We start from the raw sequence: 18,487 nt of genomic DNA, 5'->3' as shown, positions 1-18,487 counted from the left end.
CGAAGAGGAGAGCGGCCAGGTGGTCACTGTGGGGAACCAGAAGAGGGCGAGGCGGTCTGCCGGCGGCTGCACATGTGCCCACGGGAGAAGGTGGCGCACTAGTGCTCTGCGGCAGCTACGGGGGCGTCCCAGACGCCCATGCACTGAAGATGCCCACTTTATAGTCAGTTTCATAAAAGAAAGTATTTCCGTGGACTCAGCAAAGCAAGGGGATAAAAACAGGAGCAACCGGGAACATGGACTGAGATGAGTTGTGTGATTAAAAGCTCTGTCGGGGGAGCTGATGGGGAAGACGTCAGTCTTGGCTCACCTGGCGGCTCCGAGCTAAGACGTCAAGGACGCAGCGCGGCTGCCCCTCCCCGTCAGCCAGGCGGGTGGACGGCACTGCTGCTGTCCCGCCTCCTTGCCCCGACGCTGTCCCCGGGCTTACCCGAGAGCACGCCGTCTTCACAGAAACGGCAGCGGGACAAGGAACGCGACAGCAGCGGCTTAGCCTCAGCAGCCCTTCTGCGTGATGTCCAGCCCCGAGGACTTCGTGATCTCCAAGGTGGTGAACACCTGCCCACGGGAAGGAAACGACACGAATCCACACTTAGCTGTCGGTACTGGAGCTCTGCTCTAAGAAACCACGTCCCGAACGTGACACCAACATCATCCTTTAAGGCATACAGAGCAGTTATGAATGTAAGATTTGCCTACTGACAACATGCTTCATCACAGCTTTCCAAACCACACCGAGTCCACATCTACAAGCTCCCGTGTCCGTACCTGTGCACACGTGGGGTGGATCCCAATGGTGTCGTCCAGCAGCTGCTTCGTGAGCCCACATTTCATGGCGGCTGCAAATCCTTGGGTGATCTCACCGGCCTTCGGTCCAAGGACGTGAAATCCTATCACCCGATCCTTCCAAAGGGAAGCCAGTAGGTTAAGGACCTGAAGAGGGATCTTGTCGTCCCAAGTTCACCGTTGAAACTGACAGCAACTCCCAGAGAAAAGCACCTCTAATGCTGAACTGAGCAGAGAACAGCACCGTGAAACCGTGCCCTGCAAGAACCTGCTGGGTGAGCCAGTAAATGCACGTCCCATGTGAACACGCGCTCAGATTCGCCGGAACGGGCAGTTTACCTGCTGCGCGAAGGAGTCTGTCAGTACGATGGACGTTGCCGCGTTACACTGAGAGCGCGCTAAATGACAGCACGACAAACCCCGACTAACAGCCGGTGCTGGATAAGGCTAAGTTCGGAGGCAGCAGGCGCTCCTCCCAGCCCAGGACGCAGGCTGCCCGGCTCCGAGTCGGCTCGGCAGACACCCCACCCCAGGGACCGCGAGCTGTAAGGACGCGCGGCTCTCGTCCCTGCGCGCATGCAGCCCCGGCGGACGCGGGTTCGTCCCCGCGCACTCCCAGCACTCATGCTTCCTCTGTCCATGTTTTCTCATCACTTTTCTTCATCCAGAGCTTCAGGGTTAAAGTGCACAAGGCGAAGAGAGAGGGCATGACAGGCGGCAGGAGTCTGTGCCCCCCACTCTCCGGGCTCCCGTGGCAGGTGGGCAAACGGATACCCCGTGAGCTGCGCATCCAGGGGGCCGTGGACGGGAACCTCTGAGGGGTGCACGTGCAGCAAAGTGGGAGAAGGCGCGGCCCAGAGAGGGGGAAGCCACTTATTAATGAAAGTGAGGAGCTTCTGAGAGATGGAAGCCTGTCGGTGATTTTCAGCATAGCTCCAGGAAGACAGTGAGTGGTGGGGTGACACTCCAGAAATGGAAATTTGGACAAAAGTACAAGAAAGGGGCAGTAGGTCACTGCTCATTGGCAACGCACCTGGTCACCCAAGAGCTCTGATGGAGATGGACAATGGGATTAATGTTGTTTTCATGCCTGACAACACAACATCCTTTCTGCAGCCCATAGATCAAGAAGTAATTTGGATTTTCAAGTCTTATTATTTAAGAAATACACTTTGTTAGGTTATAGCTGCCATAGACAGTGCTTCCTCTGATGGATTTAGGCAAAGTAAATTGAAAACCTTCTGGAAAGGATTCACCATTCTAGATGCCATTAAGAACATTTGCGGGACTTCCCTGGCGGTCCGGTGGTTAGGACTGCGTGCTTCCAGTGCAGGGGGCGCGGGTTCGATCCCTGGTCGGGGAACTAAGATCCCACGTGCCTCACGCGCATGGCGTGGCCAATAAAAATTAAGAGAAAAAAAAAAGAGAACACTTGTGATTCATGGGAAGAGGTCAGAATATCCAAATGAAGAGGAGTTTGGAAGAAGCTGATTCCAGCCCTCCTGGATGACTTGAGGGGTTCGAGACTTCATGGAGGAAGGACTGCAGACGTGGTGGGAACGGCAGGGGAACCTGAAGATGGGACTGAATTGCTGCCATCTTGCGATGAAACTTGGGAACGGATGAGGGGCTGCTTCTTATGGATGAGCAAAGAGAGTGGTTTCTTAACACGGAATCTACTCCTGGTGAAGAGGCTGTGAAGATAGTTGAAACGACAGCAAAGGCCTTAGGATGTGACACAAACTTCGTTGATAAAGGAGCTGCGGGGTTGAGAGGATTGACTCCAGTTTTGAAGGAAGTTCTGTGGGTAAAATACTGCCAGGCAGCACTGCTGCTCCAGGGAAATCATTCATGAAAAGAAGAGGCCATCAGTGCAGCGAACTTCATGCTGCCTTTGTTCTCAGAAATGGCCGCAGCCATCCCAGCCTCAGCAGCCTCCATCCTGATCAGTCAGCGGCCGGCAGCACCGGAGGCGAGACCCTGCGCCAGCAGAAGGGCTACAACTGGCTGACGCGCAGGTGATGGTCAGGGTTTTTTAGCATATTTTTAAATTAAGGTCGTACATTGTCTTTTTAGACATAACGCGACTGCACACGTAATAGACTACCGTACAGTGTAAACATAACCTTCATAAGCACTGGGAAACCAAAGAATTTTGCGGCTCATGTTACGCAAAACTCGATTTACTGCAGTGGTCTGGAACCTAAGCACAATACCTTCGAGGTATGCCTGGACTTCCAAATGTACACAAACATACTCCTTACATTCCATCACTGATGACCCGAATTGTCACAGATCGTGTGGTTCTAAACTGCCAAGTTAGACAGCTCTGGAGTGACACATTCCGATGACTTTGAAAAGGTAAGTCACTGCCCAACTGTCACTCTTCAAACACGGTGCCTGGGTAACAGTTTCAAGGATTTCCACCTGGCCCTTAGAGCTATCGTTAAAGAGATTATAAAAACCCAAATACTAGAATAAAAGATTTGTTTTACAATCAGAACATTCCTGCTTCCAACCGTATAACGTACATTGTCGAATTTGCTGCAGATAATCTTCGCGTAACAGGTGTTGCTGTCTCTGCAGGCCACTGTCCACTCGAGAGGCCAGAACAAAGTGTGGTAGACCTGCAAGAGAGAGGCCAAGGTCGGTGTCCATGGAGACCGCCGCTTGACAGGCTCCTCCTTATACAAAGACGACAATTCCTGTACCAGCTCTCAGAAGTTCAAACTTGCATGATCCCAGCTTATGAATCTGACGGGAGCATCTGGGCGAGCTCCTAACTGTCAGCTGCAGAGTGTGTGACCTTTGCTTTGCTCTGCCGTCCGTCCCGAAACATCTCCCATTAACTAACTTCGCTTCTCAAGCACCTAGAGGGCTACTCTCCAAGCAGCCAACGCTCCAGGCCCTGTGGGGCTGAGACAGTAAAGAAAGCCTTGGGTCCTGCCCTGCATCGGTTCACACGCCTCCTGTGAGGGTCACATTCAAACCAAATCTAGGAGAAGCAGAAGCCACAAGACAGTCCAGCCACCCACGGTATGAGGAACACTGCCCCCGCCACCTGAAGGCCCCCCTCGGCCAGAGCCCAGGGTACCTCGAAGGCTCCCAACCTGCTCAGGCCTCAGGGACGGACCACACAGCGTCCGTCCGTCCCCTCATCCCCTCGGGGCAGCTACACGTCCCGGTGGCCCTCCGCCTAATCACTCCACACAGAAGGCGGCGGATGTGTGTGCGCTGCCAGGATGGAGTGTGTTCCCAACTACCCCCTGCAGTGGAGGGACAGAAGTACTGGCTCTGTTCTTTAACAGGATGATGTATTTTACAGTTGGAATACTGTCTTTACTGTTTCTATAGCAATGATACACGGTTATTAAAAGAATAACACAGGGCAGAGAATTACAAAGGAAGTGGGAAAAAAAATCCCACTGTCCAGAAATAACCATTTTAAAAGTTAAGGAAGTATCAGTGGTTAATGCATACGTAGTTGAAATGACATTTTATTTAAAACACATCATAGTTCACAGCTACGTGCAACAAAAAACATTAGGTTTAATGTGTATTTAACAGAAGAGAAATAAACTCTTCCTCATAGTTTAATACAAACTTGTCAATCTCTGTGGCTATTAGGAACAGAAGATAAATGCTTCTTCATCTCAAGACAGTATTCCTAAAATACACCCCTAAGGCTAAGAAAAGAAATGGTGCAAACTCCCAGGTTTTATACAGGATTGCTGAAACTGCAGGCTCCTGGCTTTGATGCGCCCTGAGCCCCTGCACCCACACCTCTTCCCACACCCTCCCGCTCCTTTCCTCGTGTGTGTGAGCTGTGTTTTTCCTCCTAGTACTTGCAAGATTTTACTTTATTTAAGTTTCTGATCCTTCTGGTTCAAAGTGGGTGTGAAGTGTGGACCCAGCTTCATATTTTCCCTGAAGGCTGTCCCCTTAGACTCCAGCACCCTTAAATGAATGCCCTTTCCCACAGATTTAAAATACCACCTTTACCACACGTTAACTCTTCTAAGCACTTGAATCAATCTGGGCTCCAAATTCTGTCCACTAATCTTTCTGCCCACCTGCGTGCCACTCCGGCGCAAGTCTAATTAGTGTAGTTAGAGGATACATTTCAGTCTCTGACAGGACTGGTCTCCCCCCAGTACTCTCCTCATTCAGAATCACCCCTGGGAATTCCCTGGCGGTGCAGGGACTAGGTGCTTTCACTGCTGAGGGCGCAGATTCGATCGTGGTCGGGGAACTGAGATCCCCCACGCCGCGTGGCAAGAGGCCAAAACAAAGAATCTCCCATGATTGTCTTTCTTAAAAGTTTTAATCTCTTTTTTTTTTTTTTTAAAGTTTTAATCTCAATCAAATTATGCTCACTATCTGCGGATTTTCCAAGCTCTGTGATGAACCCAGCCGCCTGGGCCGCCCCGGGGCCCCCTTTAATCAGTCAGCACAGCCACCTGCATGTCCTGTGCGCGCGGTCGGTCGCCCCCGTGCTTCTGCACAACACGCTCTCGCTGCTCTCACGCGACTCTCCGTGCTCGGCTGCACTTACTGACTCGCCCTGTTGAGGAGGATTTAAGCCGTTCTTCCCTGGCCCCTGCACTCTCATCCCCACTCTCCCAATTATACTCAAATTTGCAGCTGGATCACTGGGGGTGTTTCCTCTACTAGGAAGGAGCTGTTCCCAGAGACATGGGCATCCACATGCAAAAGAAGGAAGTCGGACCCTACCTCACACGTGTGCAGAAAATAACTCCGAATGGACCACAGACCCACACGTAAGAGCTGAAAACTGTAAAACTCTTAGAAGAAAAAACATAGGCATCAATCTTCACGACTTTGGATTAGGCACTGATTTATCAAAAGTGACATCAAAAGTCCATGTGGCTGGCAACAGAAAACAAAAAAGACATACTGGACTTCATCAGAATGAAAGATTTTCGTGCTTCAAAGGGCACCGTCAAGAAGGTGAAAAGACCCCACAGAAATGGTGAACGTTTTTACAGGTCATCCCTGTGGTATCTCACTAAGGTCTGGAGGTACGTTTCCCTGACGATTAATGATACTGAGAACTTTTTCATGTGCTTATTGGCCATTTGTGTATGTTCTTTGGAGAAACATCTATTCAGATTCTTTGCCCTTTAAAAAACTGGGTCATTTGGGGTTTTTTTTATTGTTGAGTTGTAAGAGTTCTTCAGATACTCTGCATACAAGTGCATTATCAGAGAGATGAGAGTGCCCCGGACTTCACGGCATGAATTCTGTGAACCAATTAATCTTTCTTCTTACGCTGTCTTATTGTTTCTACCCTCATCTGCTTTTCACCTAATTTCCTCATTTAAAAGAAACTACATGTGTGTTTATGAGAGGCTTCCTCATTCCTCTTTATAGTTGGAATATTTAAAAAATACTAATAGATCAAATTTTCAGTCCTGTAAAATGCAGACTAGGTGAGTTGATCTGCAGTGAGCCTTAGGAAAGAGACCTTAAAGTAACCCCACAAACCTGGGAACCCTTCCTACAGAGACATCCCTTTATCTGGGGTACAGCCTCCTGCATCCTTCCTCTCACGTGCCCGCCGAGCTTAATTGCTCATTGATTTCAGAAAGTTTTAGAACTAAGTGTTAAATCCATAATTGTTACCATCACTTTTCCAAGACCCAGGTAAAAGTTCACCACTGCAAACGGGTGGTTCATTATTACCAGAAGTGAATTAGAAACACTGATCAAATAAAGTCCTCTAAAATGGGAATTTCCCATCGAAAACACCACCTAAAATAGCAGCGTCTGTCATCATCCTGGTCCCCCAGCCCGGAAACGTAAAGAAGCGTCTCCGGAAGTCACTCGGCCATTAGGCGCGGGAGCCTCAGCGCTGTGCTTCAGAGGATTCCCGCAGCCAGGGGCGGGCCTGCGACTTCAACCCACTGGCTTCAAACATCGAGTAGTCCTAAACCTCTGACCCTTTTCACCTCCCCGCCCCTCCTGCTTACGAGGCAGTTAGGACCAGACGGGCAGGGGTGGAGGGGAGGCGAGAGCACCTTCGGGGCGTCTGAGGAGCCCCCAGCAGGCCGACAGCCCCGGACCTGCCCCTCCTCTGAGCCCGCGGGTGGCGGAGGGTCCCGGACCACGTCCTGCCTGTGTCTGGCTCCCGTCACGCCAAGCGGGAGGGGGTGGACGGCAGACCCAGCCCGGACCAGCGGACGTCCCTCATAATTTGTAACTGAGACGAACAACAGTGAGTCAGTCAGCTCCTCCGAAGGCCAGAACTACGGGTGAACTCGGAGCAGGGAAGGGCCGCATTCTGCCGCTACGTGCATTTCTGTTCCTCCAGGGACAGCACTGCCCGCACACACGCACAAACCCCCACCAGGGAGAGGAGCTGACGCGTCTCCCAGCTCCTGGCTCCCACCCCTGCCCAAGGCCTCGGACGCTCCCGCGCCCCCGAAGGTCGCACGGCGACCCTCCCGTCAGCTTCCTCAGGCAGACGCCTGCTGCAGCTCGGAGCCCTGATGCGCGCAGCGTGTCCTTCTTTCCCCAGCTGTGGGATTATTACAGTTCGCTACAGACGGGGTTTACGTTATTTAACTTCCAATTTTCCTGAAGTAGGAATACAATTTCCTACAAATGGTAACTCGCAAAACTACAAAATAAAAAGTGGCTGAAGACAAACCGTGGATTAAAAGAGGAGGTCTGAACATGCCACAGTCACACCACCTTACCTCCAGATTCTCCTTCCGGTACACTTCCACGGCTTTCTCCTCCGCGTACCCGCAGCAGCCGTACTCCAGGGGCGTGAACACCACGGTGGGGGCGTTGACATAGTCACACTGCAAGACAAGCCAGCCACGGTCTTTTATTTTGTGGTGCTTCTTACAGGGAAAATCCATACGACGACATTTGTAAGAGGAAGATCAACAAGCACGGTCCCGTGCAGGTGACCCTCACTGCCACCGTTCCAGGGAACTGAGTCACGGAGCAGACGGGCGCGCCCCAACCCCGGGGCAGGGACCACGTGCTGCCATGGCACCGGGACCTGGGCCGCCGCAGCCGTGCACGTGACCGCGCCCCCGCAGGGATGAGCGGAGAAGCCGCTCAGCCGCGCAGGGCAGGGTGAGCGGCCCAGCCCGCCCCGGGGAGACGGCCACGCGCGTGGAGGGCCGCCACACCGCGGGGCCCGGAGACGGGACCCTTCAGGGCCCTTATCAGCCTGGGACAGAGCAAAGGAGGACATCACGGGAAGGCTGCAGACCCTGAGCCCCACACGCCGTCCCCAGCAGCCCTGCATCCCGGGGCGCGAGTGTGAGCACAGGCGCACGCCTGTCTGGAGACTGACCGCACAGAGAGAAAGCGTGTGCGGGGCCGAGAAAGGGGGCGGGCAGAGCCAGAGAGGAAGGTCACCGTGCTTCCTGCCCACAGCTCCGCAAGGGCAGCGGTGCCCAGCGCACGACTTCCCCCACCCCGCCAACAGCTCACAGGTGACTAGCTCAGGGGAGACTCCAACCCAAAGGGAGCGACCGGCTGCCCACACTGCAAGAGGAAAAGGGGCAAGGGGCAAGACCCAGCACTGCACGTCCATGCAATTCTTCCCTCTGTAGGATATGAACTAGAGGCGAAGGGAGAGGCCCCCAGTGGTGAAGCCCCTGGGTGGTGGCTGGACAGGAAGAAATGCTCAGCCAGACGGGTAGCCAACCAGGAACCCCACCCTTTCGGGGCCCAGAGCAGCCTCGAGCCCAGCCCCACCACAGCCTGGTTCTCCCTCCAGATTACTGTGGGATCCTCATGAGAAACCCCGTCGATGTGACGGCCTGAGCGAGGCGCTGCTTTGCGGCCCAAAAGAAAAGCCAATCACACACCACCGGGCGTCCCTGCACCCGGTGGACAACATGGACACCGCGCGCCAGCCTGACCCTCACCTTCGGCCCCGACACGTCGTGTTCCATGCCCTGCAAATCACGGACCAGCCAAGCATTTGTTCTTTTCCCAGCACGGCTACAGAAACCCACAGAAGCGCAGACGGCTGCACGCAGCAGCTCCTGACCTCTCCTAGGTCCTCAGCTGCTCATCAGTCTGGCCGTCAACCCTGCATCCCGTGGCCTACAGGGGGCGCCTCATTCTCAGCAGGTGCTTTTCTCCTGCTTCACATCAACTGAGGAAAATCAACAGGAAACTCCCAGCTTCCCCTTTCACCTAAAGCACGTCCCACACCTTGAACTCCGACCTCCACCTGAGCGGGCCCGCGCCTCACCCCACCTGCAGCCTTCCTTCCGCCCTGGTCCTCTGACCTCTCTCTGCACACGCGCTGCCCTGTCTTCTCACGGCGCTGCCCAGTCTTCTCACGTCTCTGCCCATCGCCCCTGGGATCCGCTTCTCAGGACCTCAGGCAACTGCTGTGCTTCCTAGAGCCCGGTGCTCATGCCCTGGGGAGGGCACAGCTCCCCATCTGTTCACACCCCTGCCCCTGCCGAGGCCAGCAGGGCCACGGTCCCAGTCACCTGCACCCACCCACGCCTCCGTGTGCCCACGAGGTCTCCACACACGACCTCGCTGGGCACCTGGTGGTGAAACACAGCACACGGAGTTCCTTATGAAGAAGCCGGGCCCCAAACATCCCACCTGAACCAGCTCGGGCAAAGCATCAGAGAAACCCAGGACGTGAGACACTCTGCAAGAAGAGTAGCCTGGATCCGTCAAAAAACCCATCATGACAGCTTCCCTGGTGGCGTAGCGGTTGAGAGTCCGCCTGCCGATGCAGGGGACACGGGTTCGTGCCCCGGTCCGGGAAGATCCCACGTGCCGCGGAGCGGCTGGGCCCGTGAGCCATGGCCGCTGAGCCTGCGCGTCCGGAGCCTGTGCTCCACAACGGGAGAGGCCACAACAGTGAGAGGCCCACGTACCGCAAAAAAAAAAAAAAAAAAAAAAACCATCATGAGAAATAAAGCAAAGAAACAGGTAAATAGAGGCAGGGGCTCTAGCGAATTAAAAGAAACCTAAGAGCTTGAAAAGCCAGATGTGCCGGGCGATGCGCACGTGTGCCCGTGGGTGACGCACTCCATCAGCGCGGAGCTGCAGCTGTGGTTAGGAGGCGAGCACCCTTGCTCTTAGGGGACGCTTGCTGAAAGCGTTTTCTGGGGGCGAAGCGCCTGCCGCTCACTTCCAGAAGCGCAGCACAGTCTTTGTGCTGAGCATCCACGTACGCGGAAGTGCAGGCGGGGGCATTAACACCTGCGCGGTCGGGTGGGAGGTCCACAGGGTGACTGGCACCAGACCTTCTGCAGTCTGACGCCTTTCTGAATGAAACGCTGGGGGACGTAAAAGCTCCTCGCTGCAGCCTCCCAGATTCTTGATGATCTGACACCAGATTGGCTCCCAGACTCCTCCCTCCCGGCTGCGGGACCCCCGCTCCGCCAGCACATGCCAGGCCTCTCTCTGCACTGAGGCTGGGGCAGCACAGCAGGCCCCCTGAGCCCGCCCCCATGCGGCCCGGCCACCTCCCCCGCTGCCCCTCATCTGCCAGCAGCGCACGGGTCCCTGCTCTCCTGACGCGTAGGGCTGGGGGCTCCCGAGACCGCCGTCGGCCCGGGCAGACAGAGCCCGCAGAGCAAGAGGCTCGTCTGTGACCAGAGACTGCAGGAGGTGGGGAGACTGCAGGGGGCGCCAGATGCACCGTCAGCCATGCGTCGGCTGAAACAGAGCCCGGAGGAGCAGGGTGGCTAGACCAGGTCCACAGGCTGGGCCGGCGCAGAGGCCGGCCCCGTCCGCCCCGGGCCGCAGGGCCCTGCCACCCGGTGACAGAGCAGCATCCACCCGGGACCTGTTTCCAGACCCCTCCAGTCAGGAGACAGGACGTCCCTACCTGGGCGCCCCCCGTACGTCACCCAGTACAATGGCTTGCACGTTAAGATACGCATAAGATACCTATTTTAAACCACCAGTAAACGGTACGGAACTGCAAACGGTTTAGGGGGAAGCTTCCCCGGCAAAACAGGCACACGGTGCCAGCTGTACTGATTGCCCTCAAATCATGATTTCGCTTTAGACATTATCTCAGAAACAGCAGTAAGAAACTTACCTTTTCTAAACGGCCCCCGAAAAGCCTTCGAGCCAGCAGCCTGCCCGCCTGCACGGCGACGGGCGTGAGCTCAGGCTTACCCTCCACGACGTCCCCGACGGCGTAGACATAGGGCACGCTGCTCTGCTCCACGTCGTTCACTGGGATTTTGCCAGTCCTGTTATGTTTGGAAAGAAAAAAGATATTACGACGACGCTGCACTGCTGGACACGAACGCCTGTCCAGGGAAAGGCTGATTCAGAGAGAAAGACCCCGCTAACCGCTCAGGCAACTGTGTCATCAAGCGTCTGCAGGCTCAGACAACTGGGGCACCTCCGGCTCCTGAAGAAACACCCTTCTGTCTGAAAACCCAGGCCCACTTTCTGGGTGCCAAAGTATCTCTAGATTCCCCCAGAGTCAAACCCATAGCTTTGAAGTTTTTCTCTGTGCCTGATCAAGGACATACAAATTCATTCTAAATCACAGAAAGTAGGTGAACGCATTCCCACAATTGTTTTTAAATAACTGTTTAACGCATGAGATATTTAAGGAAAACATGAAGAGTTATCAATTAATTAATGAAAAAATTGATAATACAGAGCTGGCACAGTACTTATAAAGTAAATTTAAAGCATCGAAACTTTGCATGTTAGTAATTAGATAAGAGTCTCCATGAGCTGATGTGTAGAAACACCGCGCCCCGTGCAGCGCTGGGTCGGGCCCCGTGCAGCGCAGGGACTTGCCCCGTGCAGCGCCGGGTCGTGCCCCGTGCAGCGCCGGGACTTGCCCCGTACAGCGCCGGGTCATGCCCCGTGCAGCGCTGGGACTTGCCCCGTGCAGCGCTGGGTGGTGACGCCCGGGACTCACTTCTCATTGACTTTGACACCAATCTTCTCCAGCCCGATTTTCTTCGTACAGGAGTCACGACCAATTGCTAACAAAACCTACATTTAGAGAGAGAGCAAAAACAAACGATCAATAACGGGAATGACAGAGGGAACCTCACTATGGACCCTTCAGACATTGAAAGGACAGTAACAGAATATTATGAACACCCTACGCCAATAAATTTGACAGTTTAGATGAAATAGATTCCTTGAAGGACAGAATTTACCAAACTTGCACCCATACAAGTCTGAGTAACCCTACGTCATGGGCTGCACTGTGCCCCTTCCGCAAATTCATGTTGCAGCCCTAACCCCCAGAACCTCAGAATGTGACTGTACTTGGAGATGGGGCCTTTGCAGAGGTGATTAAGGTAAAACAAGGCCATTAGGGTGGCCTAAACCCAGTCTGACGTGTGTCCTTATATAAGAAGAAGTTTTTGGGGACACACACAACAAAAACTGAGGGGTGATCATGTGAGGACACACGGAGAAGCCGGCCGTCTACACGCCCAGGAGACAGGCCTCAGAGGAGACCAGTCTACTCACACTTCGATCTCAGGGGTCTGGTCTCCAGAGGCGAGACAAACCCCACCTAGTGGCACTTTGTTATGGCAGCCCTTGCAGACTAAGGAACACTATACTCACTACAGAAACTGAATCCATGATGTATAAACTTCCCATAAATTAACTCCAGACCCACGTGACTTCATTGGTAGAGTCTATGGAACACTTAAGAAATAACACTAAGGACTTCCCGGGTGGCGCAGTGGTTGAGAAGCCGCCTGCCAATGCAGGGGACACGGGTTTGAGCCCTGCTTCAGGAAGATCCCACGTGCTGCAGGGCAACTGAGCCCGTGCACCACAACTACTGAACCTGAGCTCTAGAGTCCACGAGCCACAACTACTGAGCCCACGTGACACAACTACTGAAGCCCGCACGCCTAGAGCCCGTGCTCCGCAACAAGAGAAGTCACTGTGATGAGAAGCCCGCACACCGCAACGAAGAGTAGCCCCCACTCACTGCAACTAGAGAAAGTCCACGTGCAGCAACGAAGACCCAATGCAGCCAAAAATAAATAAAATAAATCAATAATTTTTTTTAAAAAAAGAAATAACATTAATGATACACAAACTCTCCGGGACACAGAAGAGGGACCACGTCCCAAGTCCTTTGTAGAAGGCCGGCATAATCATCTGACACAGAATCAAACAAGGGCAGGAAAATAAAAGAAAATTAGAAGCCAACACTCCTCAGGAACATAAATGCAAAATCCTTAACAGATGCCAGCAAGTAAAATAGAGCAACATAAAAACAGTGGGCTTTGTCCCAAAACTACAAATCTGGTTTAACATACAAAAATCAATCAGTGTAATTCACCACATTAACAGAATAAAGGAGAAAACAACGTAGTCATCCCAATAGATGTGGGGACAGCATTTGACAAAACTGAACACCCGTCGAGGATTTTAATAAAATCCTCAGCACACTCAGAATAAAAGAACACTTCCCCAGCCTGATAAAAGGCATCTGCAAAAACCCGAGAGCTCACATCCCAGCTGTGATGAAAGACGGCCTCACTGCTGAGATGCGGGACGCTCACAATTTCCATTCAACACTGTCGTGGATGTCTTAATCAGTGTAACAAGGCAAGAAAAAGAAATAAAAGCACACAGATTGCAAAGAAGAAACAAAACTGGTGTTTTATGCAGAACAAATCCTAAGGAGGTCAATATACAAAAATCATTTGTATTTCCATGTACTACGCACTAACCACTGAAAATTTAAAGTTTAAAATACCATTTACAACAGCTTAAAAATATGAAATACTTAGAGATAAATTTGACAAAATACATGAAAGACCTCTAGAGCAAAATGACAAAAAGCTGCTGAGAGAAACTAAAGAACTCGCAAATAAACGGAGAGATGCGTGAGGTTCGTGTACTGGAAAAATCAATGTAGTTAAGATGTCAGTTCTCCCAAATTCATCTACATAAGCAATACAATCTCAATCAAAATCCCAGCAGGACTTTTTTTTTTTTTTTAACAAATTGGAAACATGGATGGACCTAGAGATTTTCATACTAAGTGAAGTAAGTCAAAGACAAGTATCATATGATATCATTTATATGTGGAATCTAAAAAAATGATACAAACGAACTTACAAAACAGAAGCAGACTCACAGACAGAGAAAACAAACTTATGGTTACCAAAGGGGAAAAGGTGGGGAGGGATAAATTAGGAGTTTGGGATTAACAGGTACACACTACTATGTATAAAGTAGATAATCAACAAGGACCTACTGTATAGCACAGGGAACTGTATTCAGTATATTGTATTACCTATAATTGGAAAAACATCTGAAAAAGAACATACACACACACACACACACACACACACACACACACACATATATCTGAATCACTTTGCTGTACACCTGAAACTAACACAACATTGTAAATCAGTTATACTTCAATAAAAAAATTTCATATGGAAAGGCCCTATGCAAAGTTAGAGAGCCTACCCTCCCTGGTCTAATACTTACTATAAAGCTTCAATGACCAAAACCGGTCAGAGAGGACAGAAACAGACCCACAGTTAAACATCACATGATCACAAAGGCACCAAAGCAATTCAGTGGACAAAGAGAAGTCTTTTCACAGATGGCTCTGGGTATCAACATGGAAGAAAAAGAACCTCAATTCCTACCTCACACTGTAAACAAAAATTGGTTCAAGATGAATTACAGGCTTAAACATAAAAGATAAAGCTATAAAGCTTCAGGAAGAAAATGTAGAATACCTTCACAACCTCTGGGTAGAGCACGCAGAGAACTTTAATCATAAAACAAAAATCTGATGAACTGAACTTCAGCAAAAATTTAAAACTATTGCTCATCAGAAGATGCCATAAAAAACTAAAGGGACAACTAGATGGGAAGAAATATTCACACACACACATCTGAAAAAGGAATTTACTCACAACACACACAGAACTCCTGCAATTCCAAATAAAATTCAATAACCCAACCAAAAATGCGCCAAAGACTCAAACAGACACTTGACAAGGGAAAATATTTAAATGGCCAGAAAACACATGAGAAGTTGCCAAACATCACTGTAGTCACTAGGAAGATGCAAGTTAAACCTATAACAAGATTCCACTACACACGCACTGGAGCGGCTTAAACAAAAAAGTCGACAACCCCAAATGTTGGTGAGGCTACAGGACAACCACAACTCATGCATCCTTGGTGGGAATATAGATTGAGACAATCATTTGGAAGCTGTCTGGCAGTTTCCCCAAAAGTCAAACACAGGAAGTCCCCAGTGACCAAGCAATTTCACTGCTAGGTATTTACCCACAAGAAAGGAAAGCGTGTGTCCACAGAAGGCCTCACGCAAGAACCTTCACAGAGTTTTCGTCACAAGAACCCAGCTGCAAACAGCCTGGCATCCCTCCACAGGAAAGTGACCTGTGGTACATTCAGACAGTTCATACGGTGAAAAGAGCCAGCCACTGATACACGCCACACGGATGGATCCCGAGCCAGGCCCCGAGGAGCACGCACCACACGGCTCCACGTCGTGACATCGAAATAGGAACAGCTGGTCTCTGGTGACAGAACCAGATCAGGGTTGCTGGGGTAAGGTACTGGGAAGGGGCGCAAGACAGCTCTCCGACTCCACAGAAATGCTCTGTGATTCTCAAAGGGGTGTGCATTACAGAAACGTGTACACTTGTCAAAGCCAGTTGAACTGTGTATATCACTACATGTAAATGATACATCATTACAAAAATAAACAATTCACAATTTTAGATATTTTGCACAACTTTATACCAATACATTTGATAACTTAGATGAAACAGACTAATTCTGAGAAAATATAACAAATCAAAAGTTGATATAGAAAAAAGTAGAAAGCTTTAAAAGGTCCATTGACTGTTAAAGAAAATTGAATATATCTTCACTGAACATTCTAGGCCCTGGTGGTTGCATCAGTGAATTCTATCAAACATACAAAGAACTAATTCTAATATTACTAAATGCTTCCAGAGAACAGAAAAAGAAGGAACATATTCCAAACTTCTTTCATGAGCTAGAATAACTTTGATACCAAAATCTGAAAAGTTCAGTACATGAAAGGAAAATTATAAGCCAATACAATTCTTGAATATAGATGCAAAAATTCTAAATAACCAAATCCAACAATATATAAAAAGGACCATAACCAAGTTGGGTTTATCAGGAATACAAAGTTGACTGAACATTAGAAAACCAATGTAATTCAACACACTAACAGATTAAAGAAAAAAAAATCATTAACAGCTACAAAAGAAACAACCTTACCGCTAAATATCCACTCCTGACTTTTAAAACAAACAAACAAACAAAACCCAAATAACAAATGAAACCACTGAGCAAACGAGAAATAGAAAATGATTTCTTTAGCGTGATTAAGAATATCTACCCAAACCCTATGGAACACCTTACTCTATAACCATGAAACAGTGAAAGCCTTCCTTCCGACCCTGAGAACAGACAGGAGCACCTGGCTCTGCATTTCTTGTTAACACTGCACTGGAGGCCATGGCTGGTGCCCTTGTGCAAGAAAAAGGAGGAAAGGGAAACAGTCGAAAGGAGGAAGCAAAACCCTTGATATGAACATGTACAAAGAAGACCCCACATAATCTGAGGATACATGACCAAATATGACTTTAGCAAGCTTCCTGAATACTAACTCAAATCACACAAATCAGCAGCATTTCTATATATCAGCAACGAACAGTGAAAGACAATGACATTTTTTTCATAAAACATCATTTGTAACTATACAGAAATATGTAAGTACCTAGCAATAAATCTAACAGAAGACCTTCTTGATGTCTACAGAGAAATGTACTAATTTGCTGGGAACTATGACAGATGGCTTAAGTCAAAGGACAGATATACCATGTTCATGGACTGGGAGAATGGACACTGCAAAGAAGTCCAGTGTTTCCCACTGGTTACGCATCCACCGCAATCCTAATCGAAATCTGAACAGAGGCTGATTTTTACTTTTGTTTTTGTTTTACATAGTTTTGGTTTTGGTGAGCCTCTCCACGTTATGTATTTTTAATTGAAAAGAATCATGTTATAAGAGTGTGTGAAACATAAGCGTACAGTTTATGTTAAAGGTATAAACTACAGTTTACAAAAGAAATGGTCTCTAAACATCATCAGTTTAAATTAGAATCGTTGCCACCCAAAAGTCCAGGGACTAGTCACACTGTCTGGAGATTTTACATTGTTCGTTTTTGAAAATATCTTTATTGTTGTTTGGATTATAAAGTATATTCAATGTTTATTGCAAAAATATTCAAATGCAGAAATGTGTAAGACATCTAATTCCCCAGAAGTAAGCACCAAAAGCAGGTATACCTGCTGCCAGACTTTGTTCTCTGCATAGTCACACACACGTATATCACCATCGTACGCTTCCTGTACCACTGAAAACTATCAAATGTCAGCAGCACGACCACCTTCCATATGTATCAGACTCTCACGAAGAATCAAGAAAAGAGTTGATGCTGGTATAATTTTCCCCTAAGTTTCATCTGCACTAACTTATGAGCGTGTTCATCCACCCACTGCTCACATGACAGAAGCTCACCGTGTTGTAAAGGCCCTCAATCATCTCTGTCCCTTCCGTAGATTTAGCCACAACCTTCAGCTTCCCGGGTGATCCCCTCTCCAACTGCTGAACCTGGTGGGGAGGAACAGTGCAAGGATTATCTCTACAGGTGACAGAAAATAGGTGGACCACAGGGTGCGTGTGTGTTTAGGTGTCTGGACAGAGAAAAGAGGGCCGTCCCAAGGGACAACGTGGAGGGAGAGATAAGTTGCTGGGTTAGTTGGAGACAACAGAAGGGGAGCCACGGAGGGATGCTTTCCAGGCACTGGCTTAACAAATGGCGTGTTCCAGGGGACCACTTCCCGAGCACTGAGACAGGCCGGAAACACAGCAGGGAGTACATTCGGTGGGGTAATCAAGAGCTTTATTTCCTCTTGTTAAATTTAAAATGCTTGAGAGGAATTCAAGTGGAGACGCCCAGCAGGCGGCTGCATAAATGGGTGCGGAGCTGGGGAGGATGCCTGAACAGAGGCCTCAGCACTGAGACGGGACGTGCGGCCGGGGAGGGACGGTGAGGGGGAAGGGGAGGAGGGGGAGGGGGAGGGGGCGGCCGGGCGCCGAGACCCGGGTGGGAGCACCATCTTCAGGGTCCCTGGCGAGCAGAGTTAACGAGGGCAACAGGAAAGCGCGGGAGCGGGGAGGGCGAGGCGACAGCGAAGGCTGGCAGGTGCTGGGAACTCACCTCCACGGGCACGAACTTGCGCAGGAATCGGACGCCGAGCTGCTGCATGGAGGAAGCCACCTTCTCGGCCATCTCCTGGTCGAAGCCCCGCAGGAGCTGCGAGCGCACCATGACTGTGACCTCCAGGCCCAGGCCGGCCAGGAAGCCCGCGCACTCCAGCGCCACGGAGGATGCGCCCACCACCAGGGTCGCGCCCGGGCAGTAGGGCAGAGAGAAGAGGTCATCGCTGCGAAGAGAGAAGGGGTTTCCGGGCGGGATGGTACCATGCGGGGCCGGAACGAACAGGCGCTGAAGGGGACAGACGGCCTGTGGAATGCGCGTCCACTGTGGACGGGGATGTCCAGCCCAGTGTCTCAAAATCAAACTAGTGGGTCACAGGCCAAGATTTTGTAAATAATAAAATG

At 50.4% G+C, this 18,487-nt stretch overlaps 1 protein-coding gene across 4 annotated transcripts in view; it reads right to left on the bottom strand.

Annotated features, from left to right (window-relative positions):
- The window catches only part of TXNRD3 (thioredoxin reductase 3), a 48,632-nt gene that overhangs the window by 6,135 nt on the left and 24,010 nt on the right, over positions 1-18,487 (bottom strand). Inside the window, exons 9-16 of one of the 4 annotated variants that reach the window (XR_013830069.1) lie at positions 18,084-18,309; positions 17,381-17,473; positions 11,705-11,781; positions 10,859-11,015; positions 7,509-7,616; positions 3,318-3,413; positions 769-903; positions 431-558 (exon numbers count right to left, since the gene is read on the bottom strand). Coding sequence is in view for 1 of the 4 variants with exons in the window: in XM_079933344.1 (XP_079789470.1) it covers positions 496-558; positions 769-903; positions 3,318-3,413; positions 7,509-7,616; positions 10,859-11,015; positions 11,705-11,781; positions 17,381-17,473; positions 18,084-18,309 (955 nt within the window). In the remaining 3 variants the exon portion in view is untranslated. Of the gene's footprint in view, positions 1-363; positions 559-768; positions 904-3,317; positions 3,414-7,508; positions 7,617-10,858; positions 11,016-11,704; positions 11,782-17,380; positions 17,474-18,083; positions 18,310-18,487 lie in introns of those variants that run through there. The other 3 variants (XM_079933344.1, XR_013830070.1, XR_013830071.1) reach the window with 3 other exon arrangements.

This window comes from Stenella coeruleoalba (assembly GCF_951394435.1).
Source record: "Stenella coeruleoalba genome assembly, chromosome: 10".
Lineage (NCBI taxonomy): Eukaryota > Metazoa > Chordata > Mammalia > Artiodactyla > Delphinidae > Stenella > Stenella coeruleoalba.
The sequence above is the reverse complement of the archived record's forward strand: the minus strand, read 5'-3'. Positions and strand labels throughout refer to the sequence as shown.